Genomic DNA, 24,965 nt, shown 5'->3' on the forward strand with positions numbered 1-24,965 from the left:
ACATTTAAATTACTCAATGTTTTAAAGCAATAAACATATGAACCCCTATTGTATAACATAACTATATTTTAAGGAACATTTAAAAATATATTTAATGTGTAAAAATTAAATCTATCTATTCTTCAGTAATAATTTTTTTCAATAAAACCACTGGGGGGTTCAGTTATAAAATGCAAAACAGGGACAACTTTAGTATGTTCAAGTTCAATAATGATTGGCCAACATACATAAGAAAAACCTTTGTCTTTGTGTTAAAGTAAACATGCAGAGATTGCAAAAAGGAATACTCTAAAAGTGATATCTTTGAGTAGATTTTAGCGACACATATAAAATATAAAGTACAAATACAAAATTTCAAAAAACTACAAAACTGTAAAAGAACTAAATTTAGCTGAAACCGGTTTGGCTCAGTGGATAGAGCGCCGGCCTGCGGACTGAAAGGTCCCAGGTTCGATTCCGGTCAAGGGCATGTACCTGGGTTGCGGGCATATCCCCAGTAGGAGATGTGCAGGAGGCAGCTGATCGATGTTTCTCACTCATCGATGTTTCTAACTCTCTATCTCTCTCTCCCTTCCTCTCTGTAAAAAATCAATAAAATATATTAAAAAAATAAAGTGTCAAAATAAAGAGAGTTGTACTCTTAAAAAAAAAAGAACTAAATTTACATGTATAGATAAATACATTGATTGCCTGGTACAGGTATTAGTATTAAACATGAATCATTTTCCCAAACTCCTTGACCAGTCATTACCGAAGACATTTTATTATATATCCTCCCCATTCATCAAAATAAAAACAGGGATGGGCCAGTGACAAATTTGAGAGAATCCAACCTCTACAGATTTATCCATAAACTGTGCAGGACTGCCCTGGGTGCAACCATAAGAAGACTTTTGAAAATAATATAGCTTACTATTAAAATATAGCTTACTACTAAAATACAGCTTACTATCTAAAATATGAACATATTTTGCATGTGCATTAAAAAAAATCCAGAAATGCTTGGAGTAGCCCTATGTCACAGAGTTTCCTTGGGCGGGGGGGAGGGGGGAAAATGGTCAATTGTCACACTTTTCTGCTAGTCAGATTTTTCTCAAATTCTTTAAAAATTCAAATGTGAATACAAATGCTTTCTGTCTAGAAACTTTAATGAAATGTTTATGTATAAGGCTATCATTCACACCAGATAATTATGATTTCATCTATTTTTGCAAAAGTTAACGACATTTTGGAAACCCTTAACAACAGTGCAATCTTTACATTCCTGGAAACAACTGGGAGGCCGTCAGGGTGTGGTTACCTGGGTTTACTGAAGTCTGAGAAGTACATCTCTGCCAGCAGGTGCCACTGGATGCCCCCGTTGTTGCTGTACTGAAGGAGGACGCCCTCCTCTCTGCTGTCGGGCATGTTGCACGCCGCACTCTCGCCGCCTATCTGGATGTAGAACTGGACAAAGTCCACCCAAGAAGTATCCAGATCCCAGCTCACCAGCTGTCTTTTCCCAGCCTTGCCAAAGGACAGAAACACCACAGGTTCAAAGATCTGGGAGCTCCTAGGCATTTTGTTGTTTTAGTTTTAAATTCATACGAGCATGCTAGCACTATATGGAGATGATTTTGTCACCATTTATTGTTGAAAGGAGCAGTTGCGCCATTTAATTGTCTCTGCTTTGGTTCTGGTAACTGTTCCTGGATACATTCGAATAGTCTCTATATCACTGATTGCTAGACCTGGTTATGAGATCCTTGGGAATTGCTAATTACACCAAAGAGTATTCAAAAGTCTTTAAAAATAAAATAAAAATTAATTTAAATGAAAACACTTCCAATGTTTGTTTTGTGAATGTCCCCCAGGCAGAGTACGGGAGAATTTGATACTTAGAGATCAGTTGGAGCTGGGTTTGAATCTCAGCCCCATTATTCATGCTGTTCATTAGCTGTGTGACCTTTCTGAGCGTTTACTTTCCTCAAAGGTACAATATGGCAACTATACCTTCCTCATAGGGTTTTGTGATAATTGGATGAAATAACATTTTGCAGGAAACTTGCCTAGCACACTGAATGTCTTCCCGGGAGGTATGCCAGGACCTCCTCCAGGCATAAAAGTGAAACAGGCTTAAGATAGAAACTTTATTTTAATTTTAATATATTTTATTGATTTTTTACAGAGAGGAAGGGAGAGGGATAGAGAGTTAGAAACATCGATGGGAGAGAAACCAAGGTACATGCCCTTGACCGGAATCGAACCTGGGACCCTTGAGTCTGCAGGCTGACGCTCTATCCACTGAGCCAAACTGGTTAGGGCAAGATAGAAACTTTACAAAACAGAAGAGTACTTGAATCTCTCAGGCTCCCAGTCCCTGTGCCAGCCTCTTTCTGTTTCCCACTTGAAATGGAGAGATTGGGAGGGACCATTTAAATAGGTTTTTACTACCACTACATGGCGTCTTTCTGTCTTAAACATGTTAAAAATTCCATCAAATCCAGCAACTTATGTTCCCTACATGTCACAGTCCTGTTGTAAGGTGTTAGATAGAAATTGACAAGGTTTGTCATGATTGCTGCTGTGTGTAAATAGGTTTGTGCTAATGAGATTGAAAAAAAAAAAAGGCTTGATCATGAGATTCTTCCACCCAGATTCTGCTAAAGCGAACCCACGGTCTGCTCTGACCTGGTCTTGGAGAGCTCCTAAGAAGTTCACTTAAAAATTGGGAAGAAACACTGAGACAGGGTGCTCAGTTTAGAGAAGAACACCCCTCATACTTATAATTTTAACCCTACTCAAATTCACTAAGTTAATTAAGAAAGGGTTTCAGTTATGAGTCCCAGGGAAATGTTTGGAGCTAATTAAGGGGGAACATTGTTACTGAAAAATCTAAAGCCAATTAAGAGATCCCCACCCCCCGGAAAAAGGGGGTTCCAGTGAAAAAAGCATTGAAATTAATCCTGACACAGGAACTTACTAGTTGGAACGCTCAATTTTAAATATGTATTTGAAGAAATCTTAAAAGTAATATGTATTTTCAATGTGTTACAGGTGCTTTTGATTTTTCTTGTTGAAGTAGTATAAGTGAGAAATACCTCAGAGATTATTATAATCTGGCCTAGAATTTTCATGTTTTAGGATCATTACAGGAAGAGTGATTTTGAGAAGAAAAACTACAGAACCTAGCTGGTTAATTCTAATCCAGCAAACTCCTATGAAAAGCTTGGCATGTGAAAGGAACTAAGCCAGAAGGAGAAAGGTCTAAGGTGTGAATTATAAAAATCCTATTATCCCAACTAGTTGGTTGGAATGATTGGACTATTGTGAAATCCACCGAGCAGTGTTATTGTTCCAGGAGACTATGGTGTTGGTCTCCAGAGGTTTTGCAAGAGTGTTTTGTGGGATTTTTGTAAATGGTGGACAATATCGTCCGAGTGGTTGGCTTGGCACTGAAGATGATTTTTTACTAGAGAATAGCTCAAACCCCTTTCTTTTGTTCAGTGACTCGAAATGCTGAAGGAAAAAGACTCACGGCGAACTCTGTGTCAGCATTTAGAATGTGATGTGACACGTGCCTTTCAGTTTCCCTATTACACTACGATCAGGGTAGTTGTGTGTGCATGTGTAGACATATACTCACACGGAATGTGTGCATGCATGTGTGTTGGAGTAACAGGTTAAGGATCTCCTTATCTCTGGAGTGTGGCAAATATCTTCCCATTTCCCCTCAATATTCCAGGTTAAAAACAGCTTTCTGCTTTAAGGGTTTCGATAAAATAAAACAAATTTTCAAGGAAATGTCTCCAGGCTTTAGAGCCTTTAAAATAAAACTTATTAAAACACTTCATAAAACTTCACCTTTTAACTCCCATTAAAACCTTTTAAAATCAAATGCCACTATAAAAACAAATCTACTATATTAACCTGAAAACAACCATTTCTTTAGACCCTTTTGCTGTTTTCCACTTTTCATTCATTTATTCGTTCATTCACTAATTCCTTTCTTCAACAAATATTTGGTGCCAATTGTACAAACTCAAAAGGACAATTCATGGAAATGTGCAGTGACAGTAAGGACAACTTAGGGCTGCAGACCAAGTTCTAGTCCTTGTTGACCCCATTTAGTCACATAATCATTTATCAATTCTCCAGTCTATTCAGTCTTGAGGGTATTTATTGATATGTAAATGCCTAGCACAAGGCATGCATTTCTGAGTTGAACATCTTATCTAGTGTTGGCTCAGTCAGCAGGGATGCACCTTACTGGGCACTATGAGAATAAAAAGTTAATCTATATCTGTACAGAACACAGATGAGAGTGAAATTAAAAAATGAAGATATCAGTGTAGGTTGTCATAGTTCCAGAAAGCTCCATGGAAGCAGCCGGATTTGAGCAGGATGTTGCAAGGTTTATGTAGATACAGAGACAATCGAAGGCACAATGTAGGCAGTGAAGACTAAGCAGACAGGGAAATTGGCGAGACCTGGGATGATTTGGAGAGCTTCTTTTATGGGGCAGAGGGCTCATGCTCATAAAGAGAAAATAAGTTACACATTAGGGCAACAGTACTGGAGAATGGTCTCTTAGATATTTGTGCTGGAGCAGTAACAGGATAGAAGCATATTTCTACATAAATCAATTGAGGGAGGTTTAAAAGGTCTGCAGAGCCCTTCCTCCCTTTGGGTTACTGCCTCTTCCCTATTTCAATCATACTGACTGGTGGGGCTGCCAAACTGTGTATCCTACCTCTGCCAAACGAGTGAGTAGGTGACTCTGGCTGTGCCAATCACAGCACACCATTTCCCAGGACACTCTGACTGGCCAATCAGAAACCTTCCCCAGAATTGTCTATGGAGCCACTGAGAAAGCTCTGTGCCCATGGTTCCAATCTCATAATGACAAGCTGACCTGAAAATAGTCTCTTCTCCAGGCGACAGCTCTGTGGGCATTCGAGTTTCAAGTTCCAGATATCTCTGAGGCCAGTTCGACCTAAGCACTCCTTGTGTTTTGATTACATGAACCAATTTTCCTCCTTTTTTCTTATGCTAGCTTCTCTCACTTAGAATTCAGAACAGATCTCACCGACACAAGAGAAAAAAGTAAAAGAAAACAATGATCCTCAAATATTTTGACAAAAATCAAGGGAGAAAGCTGGATTGAGCTGGGAAGAGAATGATTTTTTTTGAAATGCTGATTTTTAAGTAGGCCAGGGCGTATATGGGGAAATATTTAATGATAACAATTTGTAATTTAGTCTCATAAGATGTAATTATGATAGCTAACACTTATTGAGCTATTTCTATGTGCCCAACACTATTCTTTATTCTTTACTTGCATTAACTAACTTAACCCTCCCAATATCACACTTTATAGTTGAGAAAATTGAGATACATAAAAATGTTATAACTGTGCAAGGTGAAACAATGATTGAGGTTTGCAGCCCAGTTACAAACCCAGGTAGTTGATTCCAGGTATCATCTTAAATTAAGTGTAAGAAATAGTGATATATAACTTTATATCCTCAAAATATGTGTATATACACACATATGCTATTTGGAGTGTTAGAGTACATATTGGTTAAGAATTCATAATCTTGTTTTAATACTGATACTTAAGGGAGATACAATCTTTCCATTTCTGCACAATTATATAGTGTATCTGGATCTATGCAATGTATATAGGAACTTATTGACTATTATCTCTAACAATAAGGCCTCGGGGACTTTCAATGTCAATGGATAGGAAATATCATTAAATGGAATCCCTTCCCAATTTTCTGTCTTGTTTACTTGCTGATTCTTTGTTCTGCACCTGCATCAAAACAAAACCTGTACCTATTTTTGCATATGCATACATTAACTTGTTTGGGATTTCTGCCCAAGTTCCCCAATATTTCCACCCTTCATCCACACTTGTGTGCTTGTTACGTGATGACGAGTGGGACATTTCCAATTGTCCTAGAATTGGGGGCTGCAGTGCCTGCTGGAAAGGATTGGTGTTTAGTACCCCACATTCTATATTGGGGCTAGACACACTGTCAGGTTCTAGAGAACAGAAACTGCTTCCCCTCGAGTCCTTTTGGAGACAATATGGAGAGATGAATTGGAGGAGGAAGGAAGAAAAGAATGCCCTGCCTAGACTGTAGCAAAGGAGTTGGATCCCCGTCCCCTATCCCTAACCAAGCAACATGGGTTGGAGTTGTTCTAAGAGAATCTGGCTGGCACCTCAGACCCTAGCTGGTGTCTACTGACCTGCCTGCCCAACCTGTGCTGCCACTGGGGAAGCTGAGCCCTGCCAGAGTAACTTCTATGCAGAGTCTGTTGTTATGGACGTCATGTCTGTGCACCCCAAACTCATGTTGAAAGCCTAACTCACAAAAGGATGGTATTAGGAGGTAGGGCCCTTGGCAAGTAATTAGGTTATGAGGCTGAAGCCCTCATGATGGGATTAGTGCTCTCATAGGAGAGACAGAAGGGAGCCTGCTTTTCCTCTCTCTGCCTTTTCTCCAGAGAAGACGGCATCTGCAAACTAGGAAGTGGTCCTCTCCAGACACCAAATCTGCTGGTGTTTTCATCTTTTTTCCAGCTTTCGGAACTTTGAGAAATGAATGTTTGCTGTTGAAGCCACCCAATGCTATTTTTTATGGTATTTTTATACACAGTATTTTTGTTATAATAGCCTGAGTTGACAATCCCACACCAGCAGGCACCAAATTGAGCCAAAATAGGACCCTAGATGTTTGCTCACATGAAGAGCTGATCAGTTCCCTAGAAACAGCTCTGCAACCCACACCTCACCATTACTCCTCCTTCTCCCAATCATATTCTAGAGATTAATGGGTTGACAAATTTAATAAACACTTACAGAAGTGCTTTCTATGCATGAGGCACTGTACTCCATGATTTACAACTACACTAATGCATTTAACCTGCAGAATAACCCTAATGAGACCTACACCCTCATTATCTCCACTTTACAGACGAGGAAGCCAAGCCCTAGAGAAGTTAAAGAATTTGGTCAAAGTCACAGAGCTAGAAAGCGGCAGTCTGGTTCCAGAGTTGACGTTTATAACTTCTAAACTCCACTACCTCCACCATCACTCACACCTTCACCTACTGGCCTGCATGTTCACACACCCTCCAAAGGCTGGGGTGAGAAGCGACCAAGACCCTGACCTATTCAAAGACCCCCAAGACACAAGACTGGCTGGCCCTGGAGGAAAGCAATAAGATTTAAATCAGGTACAAGAGGGGCAGGATGTTAAAACTGGCCTAATCTAGATTTATAGTAACTAAGAACAATCATAAAATTATAAAAGTTTCCCAGATGTAGCTAAGAGATAGGAACTTAACAAAGCCAAGGTAAAAGGAGGGAATATGGGGGGGGGGAACCCCCATCTCATATCTATACCTTCTGAGTTTGGACTGCTCCATAAATCAGTTACATATTGAAATAGCCATTGCCCGGATCATTGTTCCCATGCTTTAGTCATGACTTAGTCATCACTTTTCTCCGCTCTAAGTCATACCTTGCTGAAATACAGGGATGATCCAGAAGAGATGACCCCACATCCTTGTTCTGGCTTTACAACTTCTCCCCCAATAACTTCTTGCCAGTCAGACTCCCAACCATTCTGGTTCTCAAAATCTGCCATAATTGTAGAAGGAAGAGCAGCTTCCGGGTGGCATTCAGTGCCTTGATAACCCTGGTCACACCTAGAGAGAGGAGAGCCAAGCAAAGAAGTCATAGTTTCATCTGTGAGGGCCATGGCCATGTGACCGGCAACATTTCCTATGTCTCACTTTTGCTCTGGGCTTCAGCATTCACATGAGAGTTTTCTCTACAGTGTTAATCTGTATATGCGGTCATAACCACCTTCAGTTTTGCACACCACAAAACAAGGAATAGAATCTTTTCTTAAAAGAAACAATGCTGTAACAGGGAACTCTGGCACCAGGTGGTAATGAAGAAGGATATGAATGACTGTGTGTGCATGCATGTGCACATGTGTGTGTGTGCATGGTTGGGGTGGGGAGAGGGAATAGTGGGATTTTCCTGTAGCCTGGAAAAGTCACATATAAATGTTTGCTCAACTAACATGTAACTCTGGCCACATTTTCTCGTTCCTCTTCCTGATTAAATTACATCTCTTTTAGAGTCTTTCAGTATTCAAGTGTGTTCCTATCTCATCCTCATTAGCTATAATCACCATCTCCTCTTGTATACAACTTTGAGCTTCTGGTGAAGTGGGCAGGACAGCCTGTAGCAGCTGTCTGAGTAGTGCTTTAAGACTGTCAGGGAAAAGAAGGGAAACAATTGCAAGGCTCTTTTAACTACCAAGGAGAACTTTGGAACTAATTAATAAACTCTGAAGTTTAGACCCAAGAGGCCTTGGTTGAGATGAGATTTTCAAGTTTAGAATGTATGGCTTTGTACTAATTTATATGTAACAATATCTTTAAATCTACAATAACAACAGAAAAGAGGGTCATTTTCTTTGGGCTATTTCATTATTTATCAGTCTATCCACATAACTAATGACAACTGTAGTTGGGTCCCTATAAAACAAATCCTGGGAAGCAGAAGCTCAGTCCCACTTTCTGATGCGTGTACCTGCACATGCCGTGGTCACAGGAGCCGTGCCCGCTGCACATGTTTGGGCACTGCTGGCCGATGTAGATGTTGTCCAAAGCCCACTCGTCCTGGGCTGTGTAATAGCTCTGACTCCAGCGGAAGCGGGTGGCACTGGACCTAGAAATGGGACAGTCATAAAAAACAATATTTTAACTGACATCTGGTAGTACAGACAAAAAATATCCAAGTTCAAAATCTTTCAGATAACCAACTTTCTGGAACTTGCATTTGGCTGCTAATCATTTTTCTGTAGTTCAATTTTAAGTCAATTACCACTCAATTCAACAATTTTATCATGAAAGAAAATTAAAAAGAAATTTCCTTATTTTGCATATACCTTAGTTTAATTTGAGACACTTTGTTTTAATTGGAGACATTTCAAAAAAAATAAAGCTCATATTTTTTGTTGTATTTACATAGAGATTTGATGGTAGGAAAAGAAATAAAGTAAGATATTTAAGAAAAATAAAGATATATACTAAACAGCTTCTCTCTTACAGATGAAAATGTGAAGTGTTTAACTTAGAGTAATACCATTTCTTATACTAAACACATGAGCAGTTATTGGAAGACTTCCAGTTACCTCTTTGTAGAAAACTAAAGTTTTCTTGGGGGTATTGTTGCGGAGTTGAGGGGACATGTGACGATATATTATATTGCAAGTATAGTCCTAGCTAGTTTGGCTCAATGGGTAGAGGGTCGGCACAAGTATGAACAACATGGTGCTAAATTCTGCTTATTATTTCTGAAACATTAACTGGCTTAGGTTTCATGGACAAGCTGATGTTAAGTGGAGATGAGAAGTTGAACAATCCATTAGAGAAACACTTGGGACCTTAATTCATTTAAACCGGATATAAAGTCTAAATAAGATAATATTTTGAGATCAATGTCAAAGGTTTTCATTCTTTGATGACCACAAAAAATTCTTTTAAAATTGCATCATATTTTTCACCTCTGGGAATTTTCAGGGAGCCATAATGACTTCTTTTTGGTCAAAGTGAAAAAAGGAAAAAAACTGCAGAATTAACGTGCATGCTCAGTTCCATTGATTAAACCTTCCCCAAGCACACCATCTACAGATACACTTGATCTTAATGGCCCTGAATAATCCATTAAAGTCTCCTGCATCAATTACCCACATATTAAATACTCCCTAAGTACATAACAGACTGTGAAAATCCAGACTAAGCCCTTACTGTTTGTTTTACCAATGATCTGTGGCTAATAGGTTGCATTTTCAATCCTAGTAGGATAATTCCAGGTTCACTGAGCTGCACCCAGTACACATAGGTTTGCTGCATATCAGAGCTCGTCATGGTACATACAACAGTACAGATGCAACTCCTCTATGGAAATAGTTTATATTTGTAACCTAACAACCATTGCAATTTACATAATCCCATTAAGAAATGGTTTTTAGAAAAACCTACTATAAAATAGGTACATATTCTTAGGGCATAGAGCCCTACAGAAAAGAAGTAAATTCAGACTTGTGCATCAGTGTCATGAAAAGGAGAGATGACTATATTCTTTTGTGATTCATTATAATGAGTCAAGTCTAGGGCCACAGGAGACTAGACTGAGCTCTTTTGGGGAGAGAGATATCTTTTGTCTCAATAGTTTGCACAGGAACAGAAAAAAAAATAGGCGTACAAAAAAGGTCTGCTAAAAAAAAAAAATGAATCAGCGAGTAGAGCAACAGGCCAAGAAAGGGCAGCCTGTTTCTGACTTCTGTAGGCAACGAAGTGAAGAATGTTCTAGGAGTTAGGGGACCCGACTTCCAGGACCTTCGCTCTGTAATTTATCATCTGTGTGACCTTTAGTGAGAAATGCAAGCCTTCAGGGTCTTCTCATTCCTCACCTCTCAAATAAAGGAACTGGACAAAATGATCGCTAAGATCCCTTCCAGCTCATAAATTTAATGATGACTTTGGTGGTTTGTTGACCAAGTTTATTTTATTCATAGACACATGTCAACATGAAAACCGTAGCATACATTATTTTGAGGTTTTGATATTTCAAATGTTAAAATAGGGTTGAAGTATTTCAGAAACCTGTCCTAGATTTCCCAGTTTATTTATGCTTCTAAATAGTCACATGTAGACACATTCTAAATTCTTTTTCTGATTAAACTGATCCTTACATGTCTCTTATAAACTCTTGAAAAAAGACATTTCCTTAAATAAAAAGCTTAAGCCCAGCTGGTGTGGCTCAGTGGTTGAACGTCAACCCGTGCACTAAGAGGTCATGGGTTGGATTCCGGGTCAGGTCACATGTCTGGGTTGCAGGTTTGATCCCCAGCAGGGGGCGTGTAGGAGGCAGCTGATTTATGTTGATATTTCTATCTCTCTCTCCCTCTCCCTTCCTCTCTCTCTAAAAGTCAATACAAACATATTTTAAAAAATAAATAAAAAGCTTAAAATGGATTATTCAAGTTAAAATTACAACCCACAGTTTAATGTGCTGATGTTAACAGAAAAGGAAGCAAAAAGAGGTCAAATATTGACCTCATATTTAGTGAGAAAAAAAAAATTAGTCCTCTGAGCAATCTCTAGCTGGTCACATGTGAGAAGACAAGGTGTGAGGTCACTGATTTGCAGCTGCATCACTGGTAAAAACTGCCCTCAATACAAATATTTAATTCACCAATTCTCTCTTTATTTTTTACTCTCTCTCCCTCTCTCCCTGTCTCTGTCACATTTTTAGGAGAAAAATATCTTTGGATTGAGCCTGAAAGTGGAAATACTGCTCTGTGGATCACAAAATGAAGTTGGCTTACATTTAAAAACCAAACTTTATGGATTCCCCAAAGCAACAAAACTTGATAGTCTTTCCTTCATTAAATTTCCCCCCATATAAACTTCTAGATGGAACTAAAATAACTCTGAGTCATCTCTTGATAGTTAGGTAATCTGAGGAATCAAGGTAAACGAAGGCTGACTAAATATTGTATTTTCCACCTTCAGAGTTACTGCAATTACATTTATCCAATTATTCTGAAACACATTCAGACATTAGGTGTTGATTTGTTTATGAAGTCAGCAACTGACAGCTGCTCCTGTCTCATTAGGCCCTGTTCTTATGTAAATGTCTCTCATAAAAACAAAATTAATTTTCATTGGGTAACAAATGCTCAGTTCATATACAATAAAATTTCTCTGAGCAGGTGTATACATATTAAATATTCCCACTCTCAGTTGCTCTATCTAGAATATTTTCTGAAGTTAATAGATCTATGATAATGCAGGGACCACATTTGCTTGTATGCATTCAATTTATAGCTGCATATGCTTGAATCAAAACAGCAGAACAAAGATCTGCCAAAAGGAATACTGCTTCAGACAAAACTACACTCCCTTTCCCCAATGCTTGAGAAAAACATACTATTTTCAGAAGTTTCAAATGAATATGATAAATAAAATTATCAAGAATGCCAAGGAGAATAAATGTACTTTATCCTTATAGCAGAACTTCTAAGCATTATAGATCCAAAAAAATTATAATAGCCAGTTGAACTTTTTTTGAAATATGGCAATAATGTTTAGTCTAAGTATTAGTCAGTAGAAATATTAAAATAAATATCCTATAGGGTTGCTTGCTTTCAAAAAATATTTTTACTTTCTTTACCCAGAGATTTGAAGAAAATTTGGAAAAGCAGAATTCAATTATCTAGTAGAATTCAATTATCTAGTAGAGGAATAATCTAGTAGATTTATTTTCTGTTTGCAAAAAGAGATGCTTTGTAATAAAACATCTCTTTAGTTCACGTAGGCATATTGAATTAAATTCTATTTAATTTTCCAACATTTAATGAGCACCCCAACGACATGGCAGGCAGTGTGTAGGAACAAAACAGCTAAGGGTCAATTAATATATTTCCTCATAAGTGTCCAATAAACATTGATGAGAATTGATCTTTTCTGACTACTATACTAAAACTTTCAACTCAGTGGTCTATCTTTTAAACTAAGAAGTAGCAATGCAATATACACTCTGAGTGTAAAATACTCCACAAAAGGTGTTTAATTAAAACATTTTCAAAATTGGTTTTAGAGAGCAGAAGGGAGAGAGGGAGAGAGAGAGAGAGAGAGAGAGAGAGAGAGAGAGAGAGAGAGAGAGAGAGAGAGAAAAGAGAGAGAGAGAGAGAGACACATCAGCTGCCTCCTGTATGTGCCGTGACAGGGGATTGAACCTACAACCTAGATATGTGCCCTGACTGGGAATTGAACCCACCACATTTTAGTGCATGGGACGATGCTCCAACCAACTAAGCCACACTGGCCAAGGCTGCAAAGTTTGTGTGTTTTTTAAAAATAAAAATAATACTTTGGAAATAGCTTAAATTACATCAATAAAAATAATAGTTTATGGAGAGATGTCAGAAGAATGGTGGTATGAGAGGTTCCTCTGGTCTCTCTCCTTGAAGTTGCAACAAGATGAATAGCTAGAATTCAACAAAGGATTCCTGCTCCACACACAGACACTGCTGAGAGATCCCATGCACTGAAACATCTGAAGGTGCTCAAATCAGAGCAAACAGGGGAGGTGGGAACGGAGAAGAGCAGATACCGGTGCCATGGAGGCAGCTATGAGCTCACTGCGAGTCTCAAAAGAGGGGAGGAATCAGATTGCTGCCTGCACTCCCTGCTGCCCCCCAAGGAACAGAGATATAGTGAGTGTTCCTGCCTGAGTGATGGGTGTGTGCTGCAGCTGAGCCCAGTGAAAGTGCATAGGTGCCACGGTGTTGTCTGGTGGTCCTACAACCTCCTAGAGCTAGCAGTGGGTGTCAGGCTACAGAGCATATTATCTGCAGTCCTGAGAGCTGGAGAGGCAGAAGCATTTTCCCCTGAGTGGTGGGCACACCCTGTGACGGATGGAGATACAGGTGCGGCAGCGAAGGCCTAGCAGTGGTCATTGCTGGGAGGAGAACAAAGCCATAAATGCAGCAGCTGGCCCCTTACAGCTCACTTTACTCCAACCCACCCTAGGCTGCACTGCCAGCAGCTTCTGGTTGCAGAAGACAGCGCTGAGATTGGAATCCCATTACCCATCACATTCCTCCATGGGGTTGGTGCCCTGAGACTGAGGTGAACTGGTCATAGAAGAGATGCCCACTACCTCAGGGAACACAGGGCATTTTCCACTGCCTAGCAGAGACCCCAGAAGCCAGAACAGTGCAATAGAAACTAAAAAACTGCACTTCAGTGCCACCTTCTGGTAAACAAACAAATAAACAAACAAACAAACAAACAAAAGGCTTATTCTTATCAACCTACTAGAGAAGTGCCTCTCTTACAATAAAGTGTATTTCATTCCCATAGATGCCCAGTCAACTTTGCAGTCCTGGCCAGTGTGGCTTAGTTGGTTGGAGCATCATCCCATGCACTCAGATGTGATGGGTTCGATTCCCAGTCAGAACACTTACAGGAGAATAACAAAGGTAATGAGGCAGCTTAGAAAGAAAATAAAAATCTCCAGAAAATAAACTTAAAGACATGGACATAATGACAGAGAATTCAAGATTGCAGTTCTGAAAAAACCCAACGAGATACAAGAAAACAGAGAAACAGTATAATGAACCCAGAAAAAAAATCAATGATCAAAAGGAGTACTTTACCAAATAGACTGAAACTTTTACAACAAACAAATAGAAATTCTGGAGCTCAAGAACTCAATAAAAGAGATGAAGAATGAACTAGTGAGTTTAGGAAACAGAGCTGACCAGAAGGAGGAGAAAATTAGAGATATTAAAGATAGAAATATAGAAATGATATAGATGGAAGAAGAGAAATATTTGAGAGCAATAAAAATGAAAGAACTCTATTACCCAGAGAACTATATAACTCCATAAGAGAGAGAAATATAAGAATAATGGGTATACCCGAAGGAGAAGAGAGAAGAAAACAGTCTATTCAAAAATATAGTTGACAAGAAGGTCACAAATTAACAGAAAGAGCCAGATCCTTGAATCCAAGAAACAAACAGAACACCTAATTATCTCAATCCCAAAAGGCCTTCTCTAAAACACACATTGTATTAAAATTGTCAAAAATTAACTCAAAGAAGGAGTTCTCAAGGCAGCCAGGAAAAAGAAGATGGTAACATATACAGGAAATCCCATTAGATTATCATTGGATTTTTCAGCAGAAACTCTATAAGCTTATGGAGTGGAATTAAATATTCAAATAATTGATAAAAAGTAGTTACCAGCCAAGGTTAATAATCCAGCAGAGTTATCCTTTAGATATGAAGGAAAAATAAAGGCTTTTCTAGGAAAAACTACAAATATGTGGAAAGTAAACAACATGCTACTAAACAACAACTGTGTCAATAAAGAAATAAAAGGGGAGATAAAAGATACATACAGAGAAGAGAATGACAATATGACATTTGTCTATCTCAAGAAACAATAAAAATCCCCAATAAAGAACCTAACATTACTTCTTCAAGAACTAGGAAGAGAATAATTGCAACCCAAAGTAAGCAGAAGGAAGGAAATAAAAAAAAAAATTAGAGAAGAATTAAATAAAATAGAGAACAAAAAGACAATAAAAAAATTAATACAAAAAGAGCTGATTCTTTGAAAACATTAATAAAATTGACAAACCTCTGGCTAAAGGAGGAAAAAAAGAGAAAAGACTCATATAAACAAAATCAGAAATGAAAGAGGAGAGGTTACCGTACTCATCATAGATAACAAAAAGGATCACACTACAGTACCATGAAAGACTATATGCCACAAAATTCACTAACCTAAAAGAAATGGACAAGGGATGGAAGGAGACTTGACTTTGGGTGGTGAACACACAATAAAATCTACAGATGATGTATTATAGAACTATACACTTGAAATCTTTATAATTTGATTAATCAATATTGCCCCAATAAATTTAATAAAAAATTTTTAAAAACAGAATACAAAAAACCAATTAAGAATAGAGTTACCATATGACCTAACAATCCCTCTCTGGGTATCTACCCCCAAAATTTGCAGATATTTATGGATAAAGATACATGTACCCCTATGTTCACTACAGTGTTATTCCTGATGACCAAGACATGGAAATAACCTAAGTGTCCTTCAATATATGAGTAGGTAAAGAAGATTCTTTACGGAATACTACTCAGCCTTAAGAAACAATGTAATACTGGCATCTGTGACAACATGGATAGATCTTGAGAATATCATGCCAAGTGAAATAAATCAGACAGAAAAAGTCAAGATCTATATGATTTCACTCATATGGGATGTAAAACTAGAAGTAACAAATGAATAAACAAGACAAACAAAAACTCATAGGTACAGATAACAGTATGTTGGTACCAGAGAGAAAAGGGGGTTGGAGGAGGTAGAAACGGTAAAGGGGGTCAAATACATGGTGATGAACACACAATGCAATATACAGATGATGTATCAGAATTGTACACTTAGAACCTATATAATTTTATTAACCAATGTCACCCCAGTACATTTAATTAAAAAAATAACAGTTTATAATGTTTTGGAAATGAAAAGACATCTCTAAAATACACTATTAATATTATCGTACCAGCATAATTTTGAAATTGCAGCCCACATGTCAATGAACAAAAATCAGTGTTTTTTGTTAAAATAATGAGGACAATATACTTAATGGTGAAATAATAAAAATAATAAACATTTGTAGCTTAGTACCAAGTTTGACCAGTATTTCAATTATTTAATGTGTTGTTTTTGTATCTTGATAGATATACTTGGAATAGCATTGAAATGAAATACGTCTTGATTATATTCCCAGCAGTAGATGTGAAAAAGTAGGATGTTAGAGAAAGAGGTGACTTGTTATGCAAAGCATGAATAGAGTACACAGAAAATGGCTCACAGTTGGATATAAAGAAATCTGTGGAAATCAAATTTCAAGCATCCCACTGACATAATGATGAATCTTAAAAAATCATCATGAAGGCATTCTTATAAAATGCAGTAATTCAATCTTCAACTAAAGGAGGTATAATAATTCTAGGTTATCATCTAATCAATTTTTGTGTGTAGAGCCTAACTTTTATATAAAATAATCTAAGAAGGGTTTATTTAGCAATTTCCTCTTTACAAAAGGACTATGGGAAGGCAGATACCATCAAAAAATAGAATTCCTATCTCTTTTATGCTTTTTCTGTTACACAAATCACAGAATCTTCAAGCTTCGAACTGTGAGGGACCTTTAAGATCAACTAATTAAACATCTTCATTACACTCATAAGGAATCAAGTTTGAAGAGGTTGTGAATAGTTAAAATCATGTGGTTAATCGGTCATTGGCAGAGACATACTGAGAACTCAGGGCTCCTAATTTCTAGTCCAAAGCTCTTTCTTGGGTGAGCTCATCCTGACCCAGCGCTTTAAATAGTAAGCATAGCGTTCAACTCTTCAGCCCAAGCCTTGTTTCTGAGCTCTACATTCCTAAGTTCATTTGACTTAACAGTTCTGCTTGGATAGACAAGCATCTCAAACTTCACATCACAAAAATAAAACTCTTTTTAAAAAGTTATAGTTGGCATAAAATATTATGTTAGCTTTAGGTGTTGTGCAACACGGCAATTCAGCATTAATATAGGGTGTTGCAAAAAAATGTATACACACTTTGACAGCTGATCACTCACTTAGTTTTCACTCCTTTTTCAGGTTTAACTGACTTGCACTAATGGGTGAAGCCAGACTAAGATTTGAAGAAAGAACATTTATTTTCAAGTGCCACTACATCTCTTTATGGGGATACATAAAAGATAAAGTTTAACTTTCTCCCTAGTTACTTAGGATTCTGCTTCCTAGGAAATGATTTGTATTGTTACGGAAAGAATGTGAATAGAAAAAAAAAAGTATGTTAAGCTTTTGAAATAAAAAGTAGGGCTTTACAACAAGAAAACAGCCTTGCAAACCCAAACTATTTTGACACAGAAGTTTTTTGATTCTTGTATCATGTCAAACAAAAAGGAATGGGCTCATTGAGTTCTACCATTAAAAAAAAAGCTGGGGTAAAAAGGTAGGTCAGAAAAAGCTAGGATAGTTCGAAAGCCAAATTTTCATGCATCTTGCCATTGTGTTCAGCTTTTCTTCATATTCAAGTCATATGAACAGAGACAGTAAAAGTTACTGTGACAGCCATGTCTAAAAACGTCTCTCACCAGGTTTTCTGGGGAAGAAGCACGATGACTCTTCTCCAATGTGTGAACTCACTGGCATGGTAGATACTTGCTGATGTAAATTCCTGACAACTTGGCATACTTGGGAGGCATTCCTAAAAGAGAGTCAGGCATAAGTGAAAAAGAACTGGGAGAAACCTAACATCATAATATTAACCATTTGCATTATGGATGCAATCCCTGATTTTTCCTTTTGTGAAGCTAAAATATATGGGCAATAATTGAAATAAGATGGCACAATGGAATTAAATGCCTTCCAAATCTCACATGTAAAAATAGAAATCGATTAGGATCCATTTTTTGACTTTTTATCATAAAACTGGCATTTGGAAAAATGATTCTATTTACTATGACATTTATGCATTTATACCAATGTCAGATATAAGTATGTATCCTATTTAATAAAAGCCCAATATGCTAAGTGTCCAGTCGGCCGTTCAACCAATCAGAGCATAATATACTAATGATATGTTAAGGCCACTGAACCACTCACTCTGACGTGCACTGACCCCCAGGGAGCAGAGGGTCGGCAGGTTGACCAGTCGCTATGATGTGCACTGACCACCGGGGGGCAGACGCTCCAACTGGTAGGTTAGCTTGCTGCTGGGGTCTGGCCGATCGGGACTGAGCAAGATGGGCCAGACAGGCCCTGGAGCCCTCCCGCGGTCCCTCCCCAGCTGGCCAACCTACTGCATCCCTCCCCAGCCCCAATCGTGCACTGGTGGGGTCCCTTGGCCTGTCCTGTGCCCTCTCAAAATCCGGGACCCCTCAGGGGATGTCGGAGAGCTGGTTTCAGCCCGATCCTGCAGGCCAGGTCGAGGGACCCAACTGGTGCACAATTCGTGCACTGGGCCTCTAGTATATAAATAAGTACATGTTATTCTAAGAAACTGAATCTACGTATTTCATTTTTGTTTTTAAAGGCAAGAGATAACATATTCTTAATAAGGTCTACCTATAGGTAAAGAGACGTAAAAACAGATAAAGACATGCTATAGAGAAAGAAGAAACGACATGTTTATAGAGGGAGGGTTAGAGAAAATAATATTCAAAAGACCATGCTAGACTAACAAGTCCTGAAGTTATTCCCACTTCTTTTGCAATTACCCTTTATTATCTGGCAGTGCAGAATGTGGCATCCTTATAATTTGCTGCTGACTTTATGTCAATTCTGTTACAAATAACGTCATTCCTTTTCAACCAAACATAAGCTTTTAGAATTGTAATTCTTTGCTTCCTATGCAAAAGGAAGAGGCTACCTGTCTATCACAAGCTTTAGAAAAAATAGGCTTACTTCTTGGACAAGGTGCCAGGTAAGGCCATGGTTGGTTGAATACTCCAGTTTCACCTGGTTGTCCATGTGTGGAGTGTATTTCTGGCCACAGCCCATGACCAAACTGAACTGAATCATATAGGATGCTCCTATCTGCATTGATTGGGTTTCCACATAACGCATGCTTGAGACAAGTTTAGAATCTCCTGTAAAACTGAAAGACAAGATGGAAATCAGAAAATTTAAAACAGCAATGTATCAGGGAAAAATTAAGCTCTTCACTTCATATGATACACCCAAATAGATTCATTTTACTTATTTAAACCATGCACGTTCTAGAATGGCTTTCAGTAAGCCTAATAAATGTAATTTAAAACAATCTACATATCAAAAATGCAATAATATATATGTACACACATATATATTTCTAAGTATATTTCTATTGATTTCAGAGAGGAAAGGAGAGGGAGATAGAGACATCAATGATGAGAGAGAATCATAACTGGCTGCCTCCTGCACACCCCACACTGGGGACTGAGCTCACAATCTGGGCATGTGTCCTGACCGGGAATTGAATCGTGACCTCCTGACTCATAGGTCAACGCTCAACCACTGAGCCACGGCGGTCATGCACAATAAATATATTTTAAAAGTTAATACCTAGAGTTGTCAAATGTACTTGAAAATGGGTACTCAACTCACTCACATATTGCTCATGAATATAAATCCTTTGACTCATCAAGCTCACTTCTTGAAATCTATCCTAGGAAATCATCCTAAATTCAAAGTCAATTTTATAAAATATGATGAGTATTGCTGGTTTGCTGGATATAGTAATTGCTAACCATTTCAATGTCAAACTATAGAGAAAATGGAATGCTGAAGTAAACGGGGATAGCCAGTATTTCAAATATTTATGAACATAATTAATAAAATTAACATGCATATGATAAAGTAAGTTAAAAAAATCCACAAACTTATGCATAAAGAAAATTCACCAGAATATTTTCAGTGGCTGTGTTTGGTGGTGGGACACATTTTCACTGTAATTAATATGGGTCAATGTGCAAATTTTAGCACTATTACAAAATCAAAGAAATCAACAAAAATACTATTATACTATATAGGTGCAAACTTATCTAAATACTTTAAAGTAGGCAAAAAAAAAAATCTCAAACACGTCTCCCTGAGAGAAATAAATGCTGCTTTTACCTTCAAGGGTCAAATACTCTCTCGTACCCTTCATGAGAAAGGTAATTAGAGGTAGCCAACTAGGCTTCATTGGATTTGGTTAAAAATAATTATTTCACCATCAGCTCCTTGTAAATTCCTCCCTGCTGAGATGGTCTAGTGCCGTGGTTGGCAAACTGTGGCTCGCGAGCCACATGCGGCTCTTTGGCCCCTTGAGTGTGGCTCTTCCTAAGCGTTAGGAGTACACTTAATTAAGTTAATAACAATGTACCTACCCATATAGTTTAAGTTTAAAAAATTTGGCTCTCAAAAGAAATTTCAATCATTGTACTGTTGATATTTGGCTCTGTTGACTAATGAGTTTGCCAACCACTGGTAGGTAGTGTCCTCTAAATTCTACAAAGAGACAGACAGAAATGCTGTATTTTATAAATATTGTCTGCACCTAACTTTTGCATGGTTACAAATTAACCATGAACTTGGTTGAAGAGAGGAAGTGTTTAAACCCGAGGGGAAGTGTGTGCTTTATGAGGTATCCTGAGCTTTTAATATATTTTTATTGATTTTTTACAGAGAGGAAGGGAGAGGGATAGAGAGCCAGAAACATTGATGAGAGAGAAACACTGATCAGCTGCCTCCTGCACACTCCCCACTGGGGATGCGCCCACAACCAAGGTACATGCTCTTGACCGGAATTGAACCCGGGACCCTTGGTCCGCAGTCCGACGCGCTATCCACTGAGCCAAACCGGCCAGGGCTATCCTGAGCTTTTAAAGGCGCCAAGACACCAAGAAAGAAGCAAGATAAAAATTACATAAAAGGACAAGAGGCGAAATGAGAACAGAGAAACAGTAACACAATTTTTACGTGGGATGACTATCTCCACAGGCAGTTGTGGCAGATCCAGCTGCCATCCACAGTCTCTTTTCTCCCCATTTACCTTCTAGGCCAGTGATGGCGAACCTTTTGAGCTCGGCGTGTCAGCATTTTGAAAAACCCTAACGTAACTCTGGTGCCGTGTCACGTATAGAAATTTTTTGATATTTGCAACCATAGTAACACAAAGACTTATATTTTTGATATTTATTTTATATATTTAAATGCCATTTAACAAAGAAAACTCAACCAAAAAAAATGAGTTCGCGTGTCACCTCTGACACGCGTGTCATAGGTTCGCCATCACTGTTAGGGATTGGTCTATGTCCACCAATGAGTTCTCACCAATGGGACATAAGTGGAGGGTGCTAGGTGGATTGACTTATTCAGCTTTAGTCTAAGCCTTTAACCGGACAATTAAAGGCTTAAGATTAAAGATACAGATGGGCTGGGCTGGCATGCCCATTAGCCTGTGGCTCCTACGTCTTCCTTTGTCCCCATCAGGGCAACAGGCATCTTGTGACCAGAAGGGAACAAGCGTGAAGATGGTGGTCTCTTCAATGAGGTGGCAGAGGAGAGAGATGGAGAGGGCCTGGTCCCCGAGAGCCTTGGTGAGCTGCTTACCAGCCCTGCACCACATATCCCAGGCCTGCTTGTTACAAACGATAAATAAGCCGCTTCCCTTTTGTTTATGTCACGGTCAGTCTTTTCTTGTTTTTGTTGTAACTTAGAGCTGAATGCATGTCCAGCTGCTACACCTGCCACACTGCATGGTACTGATACCTCTCCTGATGTCTTAATCTGAAGCAGAATGACACACAGAAAGCACAGATGCCCATGCCTTCAATTCCTGACCATTCCTAGTACAAGCTCACTTGGCTGCTTACGATTTATTTAAGACTGGCTGAAAGCCAGTGATGTTAGGTCTATTTTTTCCCTTCTGAATTCTCTGATGTTCATACTCGGCAGGAGTTTTAGGGTAGAGAATTCCACAGAATGCCATTTTTAAATTTATAAAACTGTTCCTCTACGCTGCTGGTCTAAGATATGTTTATAAAGGCACAAATGAAGTTGAGTTCTTCTGTTTTATAATCATAGAAATAGAAAAGAGTAGTGCATATCTGCCTTTGGGATAGAAATTCTGGAGACAGAATGCTTTGGGAATCATGAGGCTTAGTTTTATTCATGTTGATTTGCAAGATAAAAAAAAATAAAGGAACAATAAAAAAAGCTCCTGCATGAATTACAAGATCTAAAGAGAGAATGGGGATCTCTTCCCATGAGGTCCAGTGCTTTTTCATTCCCACCTCCAAGACGGCGAGTAGGCTCTCTATTATGACCTGGTAAGGTGGGTGACACCATAATGTAACTCCAGTCTCCACAGTTCTTTCTATTCGTAGCCCACAGGACAGCTGCTTTGCTTCCCTCGCCCTTGCTTAGTCTCATGTATTGCTGAGGCTGTTTTCCTGACCAGGTTGGAAGCCTCTGCACATGGAGAGACCACGTCTCGTTCACCTCCGCATCCCCTAAAGCACTCACAGCCTGTGTACCTCACAGAAGCACCCAGTGTTGGTGTAGGGCATCATGATTTCCCAACAGCTGGATCATCTTGTTTGATCTTTGAGTCAAGACCATTTGGAAGACATCAGGGATCCTGAACATTGTGTTACGGAGAAGCTAAGAAGATGAGTTGCTGGCCCCAGGGTCACACAACTACTGCTAGAAACTACGCCTTCTTATTCCTACTCTGATATCCTTTCCCTTATGTCACCAAAGGCATGCCTGTGAAGGGCACTTAAAGAATGTTAAGTGCAATGGGCATACGAGAGAGGTCTCTCAATTGGGGTGAAGGCAGCTTTTACAAAGCTGCAGTTACTTAAGTGCTGTAATGAACACAGACAAGAGTTTGAGGTTACCCTCACTTAAAAAAAATCAAATCACTCTGCATTTCCCCAGAGCCTCCTTCCCATCTCCAGAATAAAGGCTCTTTTACACGAAAGGCAGATACACATAACCAAAGCAGTGGGAGAATGCAGAGCTCATTTCCAGAGAAACATCAGAGCAACAAAAGCTGTTTTGGGTTTGATCCCATTCAGAAGATTCATCTGCAGAAGAACATGTGAATAAACCTAAGCCTCCCTAATATCATATTTTTGGGGGTTTTGTTCTTGTAATCGTTAAAGAAATATTTACTAAAGTTGACAGAAAAACTTGTTGATATTGTGATTAATGGTATCATTTTGAACACATTTGCTATTTCTACAGTATTATAGTCTCATGACAGAAATGACCATATAATTTTAATGGATTATATAAATTTTACCTTTTTTGGAAAAAACAATCTGACAATATAGAAGCATTTTTATAAGTAAAAATTTGCAATTCTACTATGTAGACATGACTGCTGCTAAAATCCTGGTGTAAATACTTTAAGACTTTCTTCTGCTCACACATACATACACACTCGCTTTTCTTTCTTTTAAAAATAATTATGAAATCATAATAAACCTGCTCTCTTTTCTTTTTATAACAATTTAATTGCTACCTTTCCATATGGTGAAGCACTGTCATTTTTAATGAATAAAGACAATCTCTAATTATGGAAATCTTTGGCGGTTGTTTCTACCTTTCACTGTTGTAAATAATGCTTCTATAAAATGCATATTTGTGTATTTTGCATGCTTGTCCAATTATCTCCTTAAGATAAATTTCTAGAGTAAGACTTGCTTGGCCAAAGCAAATTTTAAAAATTAACACTTATTGCCAAGTTGCCCTCCAAAGAGCTTGTACCAAGTTACATTTACCAAGAACATTAATAATGACTGAGCTGACAATTCTTACCATTTGTCAATACTGAACACTGACAACATTTTTATTTTAGCTACTCTACGCATATACTCATTTACTATACATTTCTATGATTATTAAAGAAGTCAAAATGCTATACATCTTTATTGGCTATTTGTAGTGTGTATATGTGTATGTATGTGTGTGTGTGTGCGTGTGTATGTGTGTGTGTGGCCTTTTCATGTACTGGGCCCATTTTTTAAATTCAGATTTATCTTTTTCTTACTTATTTGTAAGAGTTTTTCACATATTGGGATACATAACCTGTCGTATATGTTGCAAATGTCTCCCCACTCCCAATTTGTTGTCATATATTGTTTTCAGTAAGCCCCTGGACCCCAACACAAGTTTAGAAATTTTCAGTGGTGGAATACGTGACCTTTACTTGATGTCATGTTTTACTGGTATCTATTGAGATTGCCTCTGAGCCTAGCTCCTAATCACTTTTTTTTTTTTGAAAATGGCCAATGGACAGTGAAAGGAATATGTATATATTTTACCTATAGGGTATATGTTTTTTCTTTATCTATTAAATCACCTTTGTCAATTACCTCCATATATTTATCTAGGTCCTCACTTATTTTTGGTTTGCTTGATCCATCAGGAACTTAACCACAACATTACTAGTAAGGTCACACTCTGAATTATGATTGGGGTAATTTTTCCTTTGTGATTCTAACACGCTTGCACTATGCTCTGTTCTATGGCAGTCAGTGTGTGGAGGGCTGAGCCTTCTCATCTCCCTATGGACATCTACGCACCACGGCACCACCTGTTACTGGTCTCTAGCCCCAGCTTCAGTCTGAAAGAGTCCAGTGGGGCCAGGGGTGTGGGAGCCACTTAACTTTCATTCATTCTAGTCTCATCAATACATTTCCTCCAACACCACTTCTTTCAGAAGCTCATTCAAGTTTCAAATGCCAAGAATGGCATTTTCTCTGTAATGTTACAATGCCTGGATTACTTCAGTGGGATT

General features: G+C 38.3%; 1 protein-coding gene across 2 annotated transcripts in view; it reads right to left on the bottom strand.

Annotated features, from left to right (window-relative positions):
- The window catches only part of RELN (reelin), a 440,175-nt gene that overhangs the window by 102,156 nt on the left and 313,054 nt on the right, over positions 1-24,965 (bottom strand). For both annotated transcript variants that reach the window (XM_059712765.1, XM_059712766.1), the window contains exons 21-25: positions 19,097-19,289; positions 17,785-17,897; positions 8,600-8,737; positions 7,515-7,701; positions 1,301-1,506 (exon numbers count right to left, since the gene is read on the bottom strand). In XM_059712765.1, coding sequence (XP_059568748.1) covers positions 1,301-1,506; positions 7,515-7,701; positions 8,600-8,737; positions 17,785-17,897; positions 19,097-19,289 — 837 coding nt within the window. The remainder of the gene's footprint in view (positions 1-1,300; positions 1,507-7,514; positions 7,702-8,599; positions 8,738-17,784; positions 17,898-19,096; positions 19,290-24,965) is intronic.

Source organism: Myotis daubentonii, chromosome 10 (genome assembly GCF_963259705.1).
Source record: "Myotis daubentonii chromosome 10, mMyoDau2.1, whole genome shotgun sequence".
Classification (NCBI taxonomy): domain Eukaryota; kingdom Metazoa; phylum Chordata; class Mammalia; order Chiroptera; family Vespertilionidae; genus Myotis; species Myotis daubentonii.